This window comes from Peromyscus maniculatus, chromosome 16 (assembly GCF_049852395.1).
Source record: "Peromyscus maniculatus bairdii isolate BWxNUB_F1_BW_parent chromosome 16, HU_Pman_BW_mat_3.1, whole genome shotgun sequence".
NCBI lineage: Eukaryota > Metazoa > Chordata > Mammalia > Rodentia > Cricetidae > Peromyscus > Peromyscus maniculatus.
In genome coordinates this window covers 41802019-41819896 of record NC_134867.1, presented here as the reverse complement: position 1 = coordinate 41819896, position 17878 = coordinate 41802019, and the positions used below count along the sequence as shown (strand labels likewise).

General features: G+C 45.1%; 1 protein-coding gene across 2 annotated transcripts; it reads right to left on the bottom strand.

Annotated features, from left to right (window-relative positions):
* Nucleotides 1-4283: 4283 nt before the first annotated feature.
* Nucleotides 4284-17274, bottom strand: Abracl (ABRA C-terminal like). 2 transcript variants are annotated; one of them, XM_006986083.4, is made up of 3 exons: nt 17069-17274; nt 11416-11482; nt 4284-4844 (listed from the first exon to the last, which is right to left on the bottom strand). In XM_006986083.4, exons 2-3 carry the CDS (start codon nt 11474-11476, stop codon nt 4660-4662), a joined length of 246 nt encoding a protein of 81 aa, XP_006986145.1. In that variant the 5' UTR covers nt 11477-11482; nt 17069-17274; the 3' UTR covers nt 4284-4659. The 2 variants fall into 2 exon arrangements, with proteins under 2 accessions (XP_006986145.1, XP_042118183.1); XM_042262249.2 differs by lacking the exon at nt 17069-17274 and adding an exon at nt 16673-16824.
* Between the last annotated feature and the right edge of the window lie 604 nt (nt 17275-17878).

Genomic DNA, 17878 nt, shown 5'->3' with positions numbered 1-17878 from the left:
GTACACTTGCCCAGATTCAAAAAGAAGCTATGTTAGAACAGCTCCGAGAAGTAATTTTTTACTATTGAGCAAATCCTCAGACCCAAATGTGGGCTTCCCCACCCAGGAATGTGCTATTGCTAGGCTGAGCAGCCATGAGGAGCCACAGTGCAGTGAAGGGACACTTCAAGGGAGCTAGGAAACTGTGTGGATGCAGCGTTTTCTATAGACTGAAGAAATACATGCCTTTTATGCATAACACACTTCTATCTTCAAAACAGAAATTCTGCCTTTGTGACTAATCAACTTCATTTGAAATCTCTGCTGAAGCTAGGTGTTGAAGTTTTACATTCTATATATTTATAGTGTCTTAATCATAGGTACAGAAAATATAGCAGACTTTGTGACTAATAATATGTAAACTTCATTTGAAATCTCTGCTGAAGCTAGGTGTTGAAGTTTTACATTCTATATATTTATAGTGTCTTAATCATAGAGGTACAGAAAATATCGCAGACATTTGGGAGCAATTTTTTTTTTCCTTAACAGGCATGACCATATCCTCTAAATTAGAAGTTACTGTCACCACTCAGACTCTCTAAGGGAAGGCTTGTTGGAATGCAGTTTGCCTGCCCAAATCTACAGGCTTTTAAACTATCTCGACACTCAGACCCTGTGCAGACACTCTAGCCCTCCAGTAACTCTGGCTGCACAGTGTGTTATGCCTACCCCGCCACCACCCTGCACTGCACGCCTACATCACCACATCTACAGTCATAACTATTAGAACGGGGGTAGCCAACTGGCCCAATCAGTCTTTGGCTGGCCCTGACCCACGAGGCGGCTTGGCACAGAAAGGTGTCAGCTATGGACAAACTGGGCCTCTTGGGCTTCCGTTCAGCATCTGTTTTTGTTTGGCATTAATTAACAGATGATAATAGTGCATGTTTATAGGGTACACTGTGATATTTTAATACATGCTTTGTGTAATTATTAAATCAAGATGATTAGGACTTTAACCACTTCTCATTTCTTGGTGGGTGAGAACATTTTTTAAAAAAATCCTCTCTTCTCATTATTCTCAAGTACTTAATAGGATACAGTTCCAAGTAGTCACCCACCTTACAGCAGAAACACTGGAAATGACCTTTACCATCTAATGGCAACATTGTATCTGTTGGCCGGTCCTTTTCTCAGGCGTTTGAACTCAGATGTAGAGACGTACATTTTGTGAGACAGTCCTCCACAAGGACTAACAGACCAGGATATCAAGATAAAGTAGAAGCTGGGTTAGAGAAAAGATGAGACAGGGGGAAGCTAAGAGAAAGACTGGATCTGTGAAAATAGCGGGGTGGTGTCAACATGACAGCCCCAGGGCAGTGAATGCAGACTCGAACACCCGTGGAAGTGCTTGGGCCACATCTAGACCTACAGATCAAATTTCCGGGGTTTTCAGGCGTTGAAAAGCTACGAAATGGGGGGGGGTTGGGGGGGTGAAGAAAAGCTACAAGTCATTCAGATCCCCACTGGAAAGGAGTCCTCATCTCCAGCTGGCTCCCTTATGGATTTCATGACGTCTACTGTACTCCCAAATGTCTCGTGTCCACCCTAAAACTTAGCTAAGTGGATTTCTTTCTTTCTTTCTTTCTTTTTCTGAGACAGGGTTTCGCTGTGTAGCTTTGCGCCTTTCCTGGAACTCACTCTGTAGCCCAGGCTGGCCTCAAACTCTCAGATATCCACTTGCCTCTGTCTCCCAAGTGCTGGGATTAAAGGCATGTGCCACCACCGCCCGGCTTGCTAAGTGGATTTCTATTCCATCTAAATAAAAGTGTCCATACCAAACCAAACCAAACAAACAAACAAACAAAGTAATTCAAAGGGGAGGTATAAGTAAAATACTTTTTAAAGGGAATTTTGTTGAGGTTGCCGGAGATGAGGACTCTGAGGTTTTCACACTGAGTCTTCTTCCAGAAAAGCAGATTTCTTTCTGATTTCTCACCACCAAAGCCTCCTGAGGAGATAGTTTTCTTTGAAGAATTATTTATAATCTTTTTTTTTTAAGCAAGAGGAAACCCCAAGACTGTTTGCCTATTTATAAATTAAAGATTGCACATTTCTCTTAGCTTTTTTTAGACACAGAGGACTATGATGAACACAATTAACTCAGGCCACACAGGGAATCCGGCTTGTTCCTGTGCCATCATATGCTCTGATTTGTCTGTCAGCTCTGGGACTTTCACCACTGTATTGTCTGGAGTCATGGGCATAGCCCAGACATCAGCGAAAGCTGGATGTTAGCAGTTCAATTAAATCCCTCGAATCAACTTTTTTTTTTTTTAGCTTATTTTTAAATTATGACTCCAGAACAGCAAGGTGTGCTTGGATCTTCTATGATGGGATCAAAAATAAATTTGCATATGCAAAAGTCACATGTGTCCTTTGTCACTATTCGCTTAACAGACAACAAGCTATTATTAGATTGCCATATAATTTCAATACATGAGGATAGGCTATCGTAGAACTCGAGAAGGTTACTGGATAATTAGTAGTGCTAATCAAGTTGTTTCCTGCAGTTCTTTACGATCCATTGTTAAGACCTAAACCTAGAATTGTTATATCCTAAGAATTCAAAATAATGTTCCAGGCTTCCTTTGCAGTGAAAATCTTGGACTGACTCTTTCTCCAAGCTCCATGATTCCTGTGCCTTTCTGTAGAATGACACCACATCTAAAATCTTTTGGTGTTGCTTAGTTTGGCCAACTTAACGGAAACTAGAGTCACCTGAGAAGAGGGGCCTCCATCTGATGACTACCATCAGATTGACCAGGTCGTCTGTAGGCTTATCTATGGGGCATTTTCTTGATCAGCGATTGATGTGGGAAGGCCCAGTCCACCGTGAGTGGTGCCACCCTGGGCAGGTGCTCCTGGGTTGTGTAGCAAAGCAAGCTGAGCATATTACTAAGACAATGAACTGGAACCCAGTCTGTGGCCAAGAGAGAGAAATTTCACGGTAAATTTGACTAAAAATAAATGCAATAAATAACTAATAAGTGATCCAAATAAGATCCATATATAAAGTTGTTACAAAAAAAAATGACCACCTGGACCCTCAAGGGAAATATGGAAAACTGCATTGTGGGAATAGAACGCTAGTCAGTCAACTTTCTTTTTTGTTTGTTTGTTTAGTTTTTTTCAAGACAGGGTTTCTCTGTGTAGTTTTGGTGCCTGTCCTGGAACTCGCTCTGTAGCCCAGGCTGGCCTCGAACTCACAGAGATCCGCCTGCCTCTGCCTCTGGAGTGTTGGGCTTAAAGGCGTGCGCCACCACCGCCTGGCCAGCCAACTTTCTTAAAACAGCAGCCATGACGAGTCTGAGTTGCAATCCTGTCACAGCAGAAAACCACTTCAGAGTTGTATTTTTCTTAAAAACATGCTTAGAAGACATCTCTCCTTTGCCTTCTGCTAATCACTTCTCCCTTGGACTTTTGGGTAATTCTTCTTTGCTGGTCCACCTCCTTCTTCACCCATCATGAACTTAACCATCCGGACCAGGGCACCTACTGACACCATCACGTCACAAAAACAGCACATTCACCATGAGAAACCTGTGTTCCAACTTGTGTACTCATTCGAGACAGAGTCTCCTTACATACCCCAGGCTGGCCTCCAGTTTCCGATCCTCCTAGCTCAACTCTTGAGTTGCTGAGCTTTGCGGACGTATGCCACCATGCCTGGTTTCTGGTTGATTTCTGTCTCTCTGGCTTCTGAGTACCCAAGGAGACTGTCTGTTCTGAATCACCTCCGCCTAACACATCCTTCCTGGCCAAGCTCATGGCTTCCCTTTCGCAAGATCCTGCCCTGCTAGTCCATGCTCCGGCCTTTGCTATAGCCATCAACCTTCTACGTCCCATCTTCCTCCCACTAAAGAACCAGTTCCTATCGCTCCTCAATGCACACCCTGCCTCCTCTGGGATGAGCACTCTGGACACTGTGGCCTTCACTGGTTTTACCCTGCTTGATGGTCTCCATTGGACCGTGGCTGCAGCACGCAATCACAGATGGCCTCCTATTGTTTGAATCTAACCGCAAGGTTAAAAAGGTTAGTTTTTTTGCCATGTCCCCTAACTCGGGGCTAAGTTTACATCTACATCAAACAATAATTCTTATTTGATTAATTCCGTGGTTTTTAAGATTTTTTTTTTCCAAATTAAGTTCATTTTCGCTACAGTGACCTAATTTTGATACAAAAACTTCAATTGTCAGAGGCACATTCATACTTAAATGACAAAACACAGCCATCAGGCAATTTAAAGGCAGTTACGTGTTTTTATTACATAAACATAACATTCCTCATGGCAACTGATCTTCAGTTTGCTTCTTGCTTTGACAGAATGTCAAGTGCCTGTAGAAATTCTCCAAGGAGGATTTAAGAAAACAAAAGAACCCGCTCACACCTCCAAAATATGTTTCGGTGCCTACATTTCCCAATCACATTCTTAAGAAAAAAATAATAGGTTTTGTTTACTTTACAGAGTAATGTTTTCTTTCAAGGTATAAAAACAGGGCCTCTCAATGAGTCCCCCTTGTTTACAAAGTTCTATAAAAATACATAAGGAAGCTTAAGTTTGTCTTTTGACGTGATCATTCCAGTTTACCAGAGATACCGAGATATGCAAACCGCATTAATCTTGCAACAACACAATGTCAACGTCGTCGTGAACACCCTGCAGAAGCAGTTCCCCTGTGTATGTGACGATCTTCCTTCGTTTTGCAGCTTTCAGAGTTCCTACCAATGCTTCGAAGAGGTTGGCACATCTGTCGTCCCGGAAGAGGACCCCAAACTTCACGCTTAACTTCCCATCAGCATCTAATTGCAGAAACACAGTGTGAGTAAATGTGTCTTGCCTCCATGGACGACAACCTTGGAACATCTTGGGGAAACCTCTCACCAGGGGGGAACCACAATTAAAACATAACACTACGCCTCTTCCTACACTCAAGGAGCAGAATAAACATGGTACACTTTGCAGACAAAGACTGAAGGGGACAGAAAGCAGCGTTTATGAGAGGTGAATGGGGTCAGTCGTGGTGATACACACCTTTAATCTCAGCACTCAAGAGGCAGAAGCAGGCAGAAGTCTGTGAGTTCATAGCCAGGCTGGTCTACACAGCAAGTTTCAAGCCAGCCAGGGCTACATTGTGAGACCCTGTCTCAAAGTTAAAAATATAAAAATAAAAATAAATGTGCTATATGGTAGGAAGGCTGTAGATAAATTTTTCTCAGTTTTGATATTCAAAATTGTTTTGGGGGATCAGAGAGATGGCTCAGCAGTGAACAACACTGGCTGTTCTTCCCGAGGGCCCAGGGTTCATTTCCCAGCACCCACATGTCAACTCCTAACTATATGCAACTCCAGTTCTAGGGGCTCCGATGCCCTCTCCTGACCTCCATGGCACATGTGCTCGCGTGTGGGCAAAACACCCACACAAATTTACAAACTTTATTTAAAAATAAAATAAAATAATAGATCCTTTTGAAAAACAAATAAAAGTAAAATTATGTTAGCTGCCAGATTAATAGAGACAATAAGTAGAAGGGCAAGAGCATGTTCAGTGGTCATGATACACAGAAGAATATGCCCTGTTTTAATATGTTCTGTGGCTAAGCATCCAGTGAATGCCTGGTCTTCTATGACTTCACTTCATGTTTCGATCTAGTCTTTTTTTTTCTTTTTTTCTTTTTTTCCGTTTTTCGAGACAGGGTTTCTCTGTGTAGTTTTGTGCCTTTCCTGGAACTCGCTCTGTAGCCCAGGCTGGCCTCAAACTCACAGAGATCCTCCTAGCTCTGCCTCTGGAGCGCTGGGATTAAAGGCGTGCACCACCACCACCACCACCACCACCACCACCACCACCACCACCACCACCACCTGGCTGGATCTAGTCTTAATGAACTGTCTGCTCTTGCCCAAGGTGCTGTAAGAGATCTGGCTTTTGTAACTGTATCCCATATTGAGTCATCAGTCCAGCATCCCAGACCCTCTTCTCTACCTTGATTCAAGAACAGAGTCAACTGTAACCTTCCCTGAGACCTCCTTCACAATTCTCAATTGCACTGGTTATCTCTTCTTACTAAACTGAGTGTGCGTCTGTCAAAGCACACACCATCAACTTTAGTAACAATAGCCGATGTTTATTGCTATGTTCCTAGAACTGTTAAATGAACTTTATAGCCATTAAAATGCACTCAATCCTCATTTCCTATAAGAAAAGACACCATTGGCTTCAAGAAGCACCATTGTTTTATATCCAATTCCAGGTTAAATAAAGCAAAGCAATATTAAGATCCATTCTAAGCCAGGCAGTGGTAGTGCACACCTTTAATCCCAGCACTCGAGAGGCAGAGGCAGGTGAATCTCTGTGAGTTGGAGGACAGCCTGGTCTACAGCATTAGTTCCAGGACAGCCAAGGCTGTTACACAGAGAAACCCTGTCTCAGAAAAACAAAAACAAAAACAAAAAGATATATTCTATTTTAGAGACTTTAAAATGCAAAGTGTCTGAATTATTGAAACATTATTATTTTATTAAAAAGGAAACCAAGACACAGAAACATGTGATAGAGTGCACAAGATCACCCAGCAAGTACGAGAGGAACAGCAGTCAGTCCTAGAGTCTGGCAGGAGTCCATATTCCGGTTTGACCTTCTTTTAAAAAACTTTTAGACAAGGTCTCAGTGGTCCAGGGTGGCCTTGACCTATCAAGAGCTGGGATCACGGGCAAGTATCATCACAACTAGCTAAGCCCATGCTCTTAACCTCCTCCAAGTGCACTTCCAGTCTGCCCATCTCCAGATGCCCAAAGAACACCTTCAAGGACTCAAATAGAATTTTTTTCAATTCTATATCCTCTATACTTGGGCCCCAAGAAAGTATTCATGAATCCTTGTTGGATGAAAGAATTTCGATCTCCAAGTAATCATATTCTCCACTTCATCTTTTCTAACTGGATGAAAAAGGAGACTTTAAAGATTCAGACTTTCAAAGAGACAGATAAGATTTCCTTCATCAATTTCTAGTAGGAGCTCATACATCATAAGCAGATTAGTCAAAATCACTCCAGGCTCAACTGAAAAAAGCCATAACATGTCAGAAGATGACATAGTACCATATATGCTTCCCAACTCAATCAGTCATCTTTTGCCAACAATGAAGTCAAGGTGTTCTGGTAAGGCTGTGAATTTTAAAGTACTTTCATGCATATGCATGTTATGATAATTAGCTTGTCTTCTAATTTGTAAAGCTGCTCATTTTGAGGTGGAACTTCAGATCTCGCCCCAGGAGAACACAGACACTCTTTTCAGGAGTGCAAAGGTTGGAATTTTAAAGCTAGCTGAACCTGACCATGAATACCAGGTTGACATGAACAGGAACGGTGTACAAAGTCTTGGAAATATGCTCCTAACGATCCAAACATACTAATTCCAAGTAATGTGATCCGAATGGAGCTAGAGCAACCCAGGAGATGGGTACTGGTGGAAATGAGACCTCCCTAGACTTGCATCAAGTGGGTGTAGTGAAGGGTAAGAACAACATGGAGTTAGGAAAGACTTGTTTGACTGGAGACCTAAATGTTAATAAGTTACACTCTCTAGTTTCTTCTCAGTGTTCTACAGAAACATAATTCATTCCCATTCCAAGTTTACCTCACGTGTCCCCTCCTCAACTAACATCCCTACACGTCTACATGTCCAAGTCCCACCTATTCAAGGCTTAACCAAGTAAGTGCTCCAACTCTACAGTTACCAATGATCTATTGCACAAAAACCATACTGAAGTGAATACCAGCACTTCACAGTCTAGCAAGCCATTTTTTTTCTTGATAATTGCCTCATCAATTTTTAGCTATTTTCTTTTCTTTTCTTTCTTTTTTCTTTTTTCCTTCCTTCCTTCCTTCCTTCCTTCCTTCCTTCCTTCCTTCCTTCCTTCCTTCCTTCCTTTGTGTCTGTGTGGTTTTTCGAGACAGGATATCTCTGTGTAGCTTTGGTGCCTTTCCTTGAACTCACTCTGTAGCCCAGGCTGGTCTCCAACTCACAGAGATGCACCTGCCCCTGCCTCCCCGCGTGCTGGGATTAAAGGCATGTGCCACCACTGCCTGGCAGCTATTTTCATCAATTAAGTGATAAGATGCTTGAAGAAAAGGAACATGCCTATGTCACTCGTACTTAGACAGGGCTTGGTACATCTGGGAGAGCAATGTCAGCCAGTGACAAAATGATAAACACATGTGACTGTGACCTCCACAATACTTCCATATGTCTCTACTTGACATTTCAGTTACGGTGTCAAAGTAAAATGACTACAGTAGACTCAAGGAGGAGGAAGCTGTGTGGTTGATATATTGTGCACCCCAATAAACTTATATGGGGGTCAGAGAACAGAACAGCCACTATATTAAACACAGGTTTAGGCAGTGGTAGCACACGCCTTTAATCCTAGCATTCAGGAGGCAGAGATCCGTCTGGATCTCTGTGAGTTCAAAGCCACCCTGGAAACAGCTAGGCATGGTGACACATGCCTTTAATCCCAGGAAATAATGGCAGAAAGCAGAAAGGTATATAAGGCATGAAAACCAGGAACTAGAGCCTGGAAGCTTTTAGCTTTTAGCAGCAGTTCAGCTGAGATCCATTCGGATGAAGACACAGAGGCTTCCAGTCTGAGGAAACAGGATCAGCTGAGAAGCTGGCAAGGTGAGGTTAGCTGTGGCTTGGGCTGCTTTTCTGATCTTTCCGAGTTCACCCCCGTACCTGGCTCTGGGTTTTTTTTATACATAAGACCTTTTAAGATTCGTGCGACAAAGTTGGGACTGGCTCGGTGGTGGAGCACCTGCCTGCTCAGCATGTCTGAGAGCGTGAACTCTATACCAGGACTGCCAGAGCGGGCAGGGAGAACAATGCCACCCAAAGATAGCCCACGCTCTGATCTGTAGAACCCGTGAAGACCTTCCCTTTCAGGGCAGAAGGAAGCTTTCAAATGTGATTAAATAAGGGCTCGAACATGGGGCACCGTTCTGGATTATCTGGATCCAATTCATGGAATCCTAAGAGTTCTTAAGAATGGAAGAGGGAGGCAGAGTCATGAGGTGTGAGGACCCCCAACTCCCCACACTGTTGCTGGTTTTGAAGACAGGGAAAGGGAGCCATGTAGGAATGCAGGCAGCCCCAGAAGCTAGTGAAAGCAAGGAACTGCATACAGTCCCCTCAACACCCTCCGGAAAGGACTGAAGCCAGCCAGCACCTGGATCTGAGCCTGGAAAGACACGCATCAGACTCCCGAACTACACAAAATAGGAAATGTGTCCTGCTGTTAAACATCTTGCTTTACCATTGCTAGGTCTGTGGTAAGTGGCTACAGCAGGAACAGAAAGCAAGCACAGGGGGGCTGGGGAGAGAGCTGTGTGAGCGTGGGGGCTTGAATTCAATGACCACAAAAAAAAAAATGGGGGACGCACACTGAGGAGGTAAAGACAGAGGGATTCTGGGGCTCACTGGCCAGCCAGCTTAGTCTATTTGGTGAGCCCCAAGTCCCAATGAGAGACCTCAAAACAACTCAAGAGGAGTCCCAAGGTGAGGTGAGGCAAGGTGAGGTTAGCTGTGGCTTGGGCTGCTTTTCTGATCTTTCCGAGTTCACCCCCGTACCTGGCTCTGGGTTTTTTTTATACATAAGACCTTTTAAGATTCGTGAGATTAACCTTTGACCTCTACGTGCCTGTACACAGCCATGCACACGCACACAGAAGGGGAAGACAACTAATACACGGGACAGTAGGAATTAACAGCTTAATGGAATCCGTTTCAAGTGCGTCTATCCTACTATACTAAAGGATTTGTAATTCATAAGCCAACAGTTCTAAGAAGAAAGCAAGCTATGAGGACATAGCTTTTCTTTTCTTCTTCTCTTTTCTTTTCTTTTCTTTTGAGACAGGGTTTCATTGTACAGGCCAAGGTGGCCTTCAACTTGTGATCCTCCTGCCTCTGCCTCCCAAGTGCTGAAAGTACAAAGGTGCAATGTTTGTTTATGAGATGCTCTGAAACATCAGTTTTCCTTTATCTAATAATTTTACAACTTTGAATTCCACTATTCTAGTTGATGCTGAATACGTCCATTATTCCATATGCTCTCCAATCCTTGTACATCTCAGATGTAGCAAATGTACCTCATGCTACGAGTACAACCATTTCAGTACAACTTAGGAGAAAGATACCAATACCCCAATTTTACATTTTTGGTATCCTCACTATAGCTGCTTGGCTACTGAAGACAAAGACACCAAAAAAAGATCTAAAAGTTGGTTTATTTTACTATTATGTTTGGAACTGTACAAATCCCAAGAACTCGCCGGGCAGTGGTGGCGCACGCCTTTAATCCCAGCACTCAGGAGGCAGAGGCAGGCGGATCTCTGTGAGTTCGAGGCCAGCCTGGTCTACAGAGCGAGATCCAGGACAGGCACCAAAACTACACAGAGAAACCCTGCCTCGGGTAAAAAAAAATCCCAAGAACTCAGAGAAAATAAAGACAATTATGATGGCTATTCTTGGTTGTCAACTTGATGACACCTAGAATTAACTCAAATAAAATGTAAGTGGCTGGGTACACCTATGAGCGACTTTTTTCTTATTTAAATCATTTGAAGTGGGAAGACCCACTTTTAACCCAGATCTTTTGAGGTGGGAAGAGCCACCTTTAATCTGGACCACACCAGATGGTGGCAGCCAATACCAATATAAAGGGCATGGGAGAAGGAAGCTTGCTCTCTTTGCCTGCTTTTACTCACTGACAAGTCCATTCCTTCACTGACATTAGAGCCTACTTCTTTGGGATTCTGGCATATTCTGAAGACCAGCTGAGACATCCATCCTCACGGACTAAACAACTACTAGATTCTTGGATCTTCCATTAGTAGACAGCCATTGTTGGACTAGCTGGACCACAATCTGAAGGCATTCTAATAAATCCTTTTTCTACACATATATAGATTAGTTCTGTAAGTTCTGTTCCTCTACAAGGGCCTGACTAATACAATAATTTAGTGTAATTTCAGTCTCAATCTCTGGTCACTTACAAATTTATAAAATATAAAGCAGAAAACAAGAATTTTAACAGCAAAAAAAATAAATATCAACCTAACTCAAACGCTAGACTTTAATACAAACAAAAGAAGCTCGGTGATTTTTCAATTCAAAAAATAATAAAGCATCTCCACTATTCTCTGCCTCAGAAACCCGACACCCCAAGAGCCCTGTGTCTCAAACACCCCTTGAAGACTAAGAGCATTGGCACCTCAGGGTGTGGGCAGAGTGTGTCGCTGTGTCCTAAGTCCTGCTCAGCTTCTCCAGAATGCCTTGGGGTATACTGAAGACACACCCCGCATTAGAATACTTACTTTTAGAGCCCAGGCGCTGAATTTCCTCCACTAGGAGGTTAACCTCATGATCCACATTCATTGCTGGCTGAAAGAGAAAGGAAGTTTACATTACAGCCATTTCTTTTTTTCTTCTTCCTTTGAGACAGGGTTTCTCTGTGTAGCTTTGCACCTTTCCTGGAACTTGCACTGGAGACCAGGCTGGCCTCGAACTCACAGAGATCCGCCTGGCTCTGCCTCCCGAGGGCTGGGATTAAAGGCGTGTGCCACCACCGCCCGGCGTTATGGCCATTTCTATACTCCATCAGGCACCCAGCAATCCAAGGGCCCTTTTTCTTCTTCATGCAGCATCTGTCACTATTATTGACCACGCCCCTTTTCTACTTGTATGAAGTACAGGGCACTAAAATAGCTCTGCTTTCCCTCTACCTATAAAACTTGCCTCTCCGTTGCCCCACTCCCGTGACTGCCGGCTACTAGGGAGAAGATGGCCTCTCTCCTCACGACAGTATTACTCCTTGTACATCTTGTCACAGAGTGCTACTAAGCACCCAGACTGCACAAGGTCACAGGATCCATGCTCAAGGCAGAGAAAGGCCCCCAATGAATAGCAACGTGACACGCACTCTCTGGGTGCTGGGTGCAAGGCATTATAGGCAGGCTGCTGTGGATATCGCTCTGTATAAAAATAAAATGCTGATTGGCCAGTAGCCAGGCAGGAAGTATAGGCAGGACAAACAGAGAAGAGAATTCTGGGAACAGGAAGGCTGAGTCAGGAGATGCTGCCAGCCACCGCCATGAGTACCAACATGTAAGATACTGGTAAGCCACGAGCCATGTGGCAAGGTATAGATTTATAGAAATGGGTTAATTTAAGATGTAAGAACTAGATAGCTAGAAGCCTGAGCCATTAGGCCAGACAGTTTAAATAATATAAGAGTCTGTGTGTTTATTTTATAAGTGGGCTGCGGGACTGTCGGGGCTTGGCGGGAGCTGGAGAGAAATTCTCCAGCTACAGCAGGAGAGGACAGGGAAGGTGGGCCAAGTGGACACTTGGGAAGGAACATGCTATACAAAGGTAAACGTAGATGGAAAATTATGGAGACAAAGGAGAAAACACAAGACACAGCTGAGGCAGGTCCTGAACTAGTAGATGGAGTGTGGAGACCCACAGAGGTTTCCTGGTGAGAGCTGAGCTTGCTTTACCCAGCAGGGCTGCAGAGGGCAATGATTTGACCACGGGCATGGTTACTAAGTGTTCGAAGGGTCTGCACTTGGCTGTGTGGTATGATTTGATCTAGCAAGGGGAAGGCCTTTTGCCCCGCCCCTTGGCATTGTTATAAAAAGCTCACTTTAAAAAAAAATTTTTTAAGCCATTTTGAAGAGACAGAAGGGGCCAGTGGATTTTGATCCAGGTCCTCCTGAAGCTATCTTGTGTTTCTGTCTGTTTCCTCTATCTTTCTATTTAAAAGCTTCTTATTCCTCTCTCCTCTTCATAGGAACCCTTTAAAAGGTGGGGGCTGGCCTCCCACGATGGAGATGCCAAGATAAACGACATGCTCCTTGCTCTTAGGGAGTCTGGGGTCTAGAGGTGATACAGACCCATCCCAAGGCCACGTGAACACCTTCAGGTCAGCGCAGTGATAACTTCCGGTTCACATACAGGAACATCACACCTTCCTCTGGATTCCGCCCATGAAAACTGCCCGCATTGCACCACGTGTACTGAAGCCCATTCACTTCCCATCACGAAGAGTCACCTTAATGAGAGCTGAGCCTGTTAAGTCCTGCTAAGTCCTGCCGTGGCTTGCTAAGTCTTCCACAGGCTGCATTCTGGCCTCTGTTCCAGCCTCCTCCACTGTCCACTTGAGCGCTAAGCTGCAGCTCCGGGAGTCTTTCTATTCCTCAAATACCCCTGGCAAGGCTGCCAACCTCCTCTGTCTTCTTTCTTCTGCCCAGGCTATTCCCTTTCCTAGGCTCAGGAATCAGTCCCAACTTGAAGGGAACATCCCCCAGAAAGCATCCCTCATCTGAGGAGAGCGCCCCTACTGGCTGTTCCGCAGCGCTGCATGCCTCTTTTCTTGCACTCAGTTGGAAAGACTGGTTTCTGAGCTTTCCTCACTAGAAGGGAAATTCCTCTCCACAGGGATCTGACTTAAATATTCCTTGTTACCATGCCTGGCACCAAGGGGAGAGGTTAAACAAAACCCGTTTCATGAACTAACATGAACAAGCAAAGGGATGCCAGGACAGAACTCCACGCACGTGCGGAGACCCGCAAGTGTGAGCGACTGGGCAGGAGGGGTGTCGATTCAATCTGCTTTCATGAGAGAAGTTCTCCAGGCTGAGTAAAAGGTGGAGCTGTGTTACTGTTTTCAATAAGGTGAAGGCTTCAAAGAAACAACTTCATCCAGATGGATTATTACTAATCCCTGGGAACTTCTAAAATAAGGGTGTCATCTGCAACTGGATACCACCTGCTTAAATGACACTGATTGGGGACACCAGATTTTCTTCCAGCTAATAATCAAATGTGCCACTGCCATCTGCTGTTATTTGCATGAACACTGGAATTGAAGGGGCTGATCGCAGTAAAATGCAAACTCTTCAATTAAATGCATCTCTCTAAGACTTACTATTAATAATTATACTGTCCACGCCTGGCGTGGTGGCACACACCTTTAATCCCAGCACTCAGGAGGCAGAGGCAGGTGGATCTTTGTGAGGTCAAGGCTAGCCTGGTCTACAAAGTGAGTTCCAGGAAAGACAGGGCTACACAGAGACCCTGTCTCAAAAAAAAAAAAAAAAAACCAAAAAATAAAAAAAATGTATACTGTCCAACTGTCTTGGGGACTTTTGTGCTGGTGAAAACATAATTATGTAATTCAAGACACAATTTAAAAGTGATGATACTAAGAAGCTAAAATGTCCTCAGAGGACATAGAATGATGGTGGAAGTGAACCTCTGTCGGTGGTCAGTCGCTGTTTTGTGGGGCCAGTAATGTTTCCCCACTCCGGAACAAACCGTCTAAGTGTTGTTTGGGGATAATACTTCCCCCATTACTCCAGAGCCATGTATGTGGACAGAGCATTATCCTCAGCTCCAGAAGTGGCCCAGAGTCAGTGGGATTGGTTAGAGGCACCAGGTTCCTCATCTGAGTTAATTCATATAATTCTTTTATTTTTTAAGCTTTAAAAAAAAAAACATTTATTTATTTGGGGGAGCACACGTATGTTGAGGTCTGAGGACAAGTACTCTCACTCAAAACAGTCAAGTTCAACCCCAAGATCTTGCCAGACTATTAGTAAGTAATTTCCACTGGCTCTAAGATGTGGGTTTACAACCCTGGTGTTAATGGTTACGCTATGGGAAGACCCAGCTAGGAAATCCAGCAGAAGGAAAATCTAGGCATAAAAATGATTCAGCCTACCCTTGAGATCATGGCTATCTTGGTTATATGAACCAATGGCATTTACCCCGTTTATAATGTGTGGCAGTTTATATGAATGTCTATTACTTGCATGCTAAAGAATATTGATCCAAAAAGTTAGCTTAACTAATTGTTATTTAAACACACACACACACACACACACACACACACACGCAGAGGCATGCCCACACATGTAGGTAGGGGTAGGGGGAATGACACTAGACACAAGATTTGGGAGTCATATAAAAATTCTCTACAATACTGCCCTGTTTCAGGAAGTAAGGATTTGTGAGAATGAAGATAAAAAAAAGGAGCCAACCTGGACTGAAGGAGAATGATTAGAGACTGCTAAGTCTGCTGCCTGTACATTTCTCTCTTCAGCACCATTCTGTCCCACTCTACTTCTCACACCAGGGAGATTTATATCTCATCTAACAACGAGAAACAAAGGAAGACCCTCTGTCATGTGCCCTAGGCATAACCCCTTCCATTAAAATGGGCACTCATCCAGTTTTAAGGAAGGAAGACAGAGGGCATTTCTTTATAATTAATCACACACCAGGCTCCTTATCTGAGTTCATTCATGTCATTCTTCTATTTTTTTTTAAAATAGCTTTTTTTCATTTACTTATTTTGCAAGGGTGTGAATGTGGAGATGAGACACAACTTGTGAGTTTCCCATGTGGATCCCAGGGATCAAAATCTGGTTCTCAGGCTTGGCAGCAAGTGTCTTTATGCACGGATCCATTCATCCAGCTAGCCTAATTCATGAAATTCTAAGAACCCTACAGAGCACTTATTACTTATCCCATTTTATTGAGAATGAAACAAGTTCACAATGGTTAACGCCACAAAGCGTGGTTCCTAACACATCCCTTTGCCTCTTCTTCTTTTGCTATTATGCAAATGAATCTAATGTAATAGTGTGTTCTTATGTAATATCATATGCTGAGTACTTATTAAGGCAGATCGTTTACAAAGCAAGACAAGGCTCCTATGCATGGGGAAATAATAGGTCTACTACTGTTAACACACACACACACACACACACAACTTGGCATGTTTTAGTCATTTATTACGGGAGGGGACAAAGAGGAAAACCTTCACATTATACAATCCTTGGGAGACCCACGGCAGTCTAAAAGCGGGGCAGAAACCTTCGACTGGAGAGAGCCAGATCAAGAACAATGAGAGGTCACAAGCAGAGCAAGCCTAGGAAAAAGAGCCTGTCTGTGAGAGGCCAGCAGAATGGCAGCGGCAGATGTGAGCCGGGCCGCCTAACTGTCACAGTCTCTAATTAGGCTGTCTGAGTGGGGCTCACAAAGAGCAGGGCTGTGGCAAAGGCTGGGAAGCCCCATCAATACACATTTGGAAAGGGAGGTCGGGAGCGTCCTCTAGTTATGTTCTAAAACTCCAAAGGCAATCAATATAGGTCAAGGAAATAAAGCCTACTGGAGTCGCCTCCCCTGGGAAGCGGCAGCCAACTTCACAGTCTCTCGGCGCTCTTCCAGTCTCACTTCTATCGCTAACAGCTGGCGCGGGTCAAAGGCTAACCGGGTGCCTTTCTCCTCATTCGCTAGATCGAGCACACTCCATATTTGGTCATCCCTCCTACAAGTTTGAGGTCTTGCCAAATAAGGGTCCCCAAATCCTGGGGCCTACGGGTACCCACTCGCTCACCCCTTAACTGGTGGCACAGGGCTGCGGAGCCCAGGACCCCAGGAAGGGCTTTGTCTCCGCCACTCACTCGCCCTTGGTTCCCCACGGCCAGAGCCCCCCCACCCCCACCCCACCCGAGGGCACTTCCTGGGGATCTCCAGGAGTCCCGCGTGTCCTCACTCACTCACCCGCCTTCTGCACTGCAGAGGGGCACTGTCCCGATGCCACTTTACTCCCCCTGCCTAGCCCTTCCTCACCCAGCTCTGCAGAACCGCACCACAAAACCGACGCCAAGTGCACAAAACCCACCCACACATTGCACCGCGGCAAACATCGGTTCGGGCTGCAGCACCTTTCCCGGTCCGCCCCGCCCGGGGAAACGTCGTCACGTGAGCCCAGTGCGGAAGTGTGCCGGCCGAGTGGGGTGCCCGCGAGTGGGGCACGGGGTGGGGTGGGGTGGGGCGCGTGCCCACGGTCCCTCCAGCCACACCTCAGCCAACTCGGGGTCCCCGCCCTCCACCCGGGGCTAAGCCGACCCCCAAGACGTCGGGTCCAGCCTTTCCTCCCCGGACTCGCTCACCTACCTCTCGGATCGCTTCCTTCTTCGCGGAAGAGCTGATGCCGCGTGGGTCTGGACCGGGTCCTCTTGCTTCCGCGCCCCGGGGAGGAACAGGCTGAAGAAGGAAGTGGCCGGGGCGAAGAGAAAGGCTGCGGTGGAAGAGGGAGGGGAGAAGGAGAGGCGTGGGGGGCAAGTGAGACTAAGTGCTCTCTGGAAAGGGGCCGCCCACTCTCCCGGGACACGCCTAGGAGGAGGCGACCAGAGCAGACGCCGGAGCAGGAGGCAGGCAGGCTTCTAGGAATGCGGATCCAAAGTGCCATCACCTCTCTCCATCCTACGCAGTCAGGACCCGCTTCTGACACTAGGCATTGATTTCCTGCCGGGATATCTCACCCGACAAGAGAGAAAGCGCCCCACCGTGCTGAATCCTGAGGTCTCCTCGGAAAACCGTGACTCACATGGGTTCTGTATGCCAGGAAACAAAACAAAAAACAACAAAAAAAGATGATACTGTCTGAATTGGACACACCTGGTTCTTGATCTTGGGTCAGAGCAGATTTGTTTCTCTCCATTGTTTCCTGCATTTAACTTCATAATTCAAATTATTCAAATCATCTTTATTTCCATCGTATTGTGTAAGACACTTGCCCTACCCAGAGTTTTTAAAAAAAAGAAAAAAGAAAGTCAACCAAATTATTTTTACAGTAGTTTCAATTGTAACTATGAGGGAAAGTTCTCTCCCCAACCCTAATTAATTGTCCAGGTCACCAGCGTTTTTAGTTGCCTACGCCTTTGATCCCAGCACTCTACAGAGGCAGGCTGGTCTCTGAGGCCA

What these genes read in the sequence shown, in the direction of transcription:
- Abracl (XM_006986083.4), bottom strand. Translation starts at nt 11,476, where the DNA reads ATGAATGTGGATCATGAGGTTAACCTCCTAGTGGAGGAAATTCAGCGC. An exon ending in TCAGCGCCTGGGCTCTAAAA is followed by an intron (nt 4,845 to 11,415) that starts GTAAGTATTCTA and finishes TTCTGCAATTAG; the next exon opens with ATGCTGATGGGAAGTTAAGC.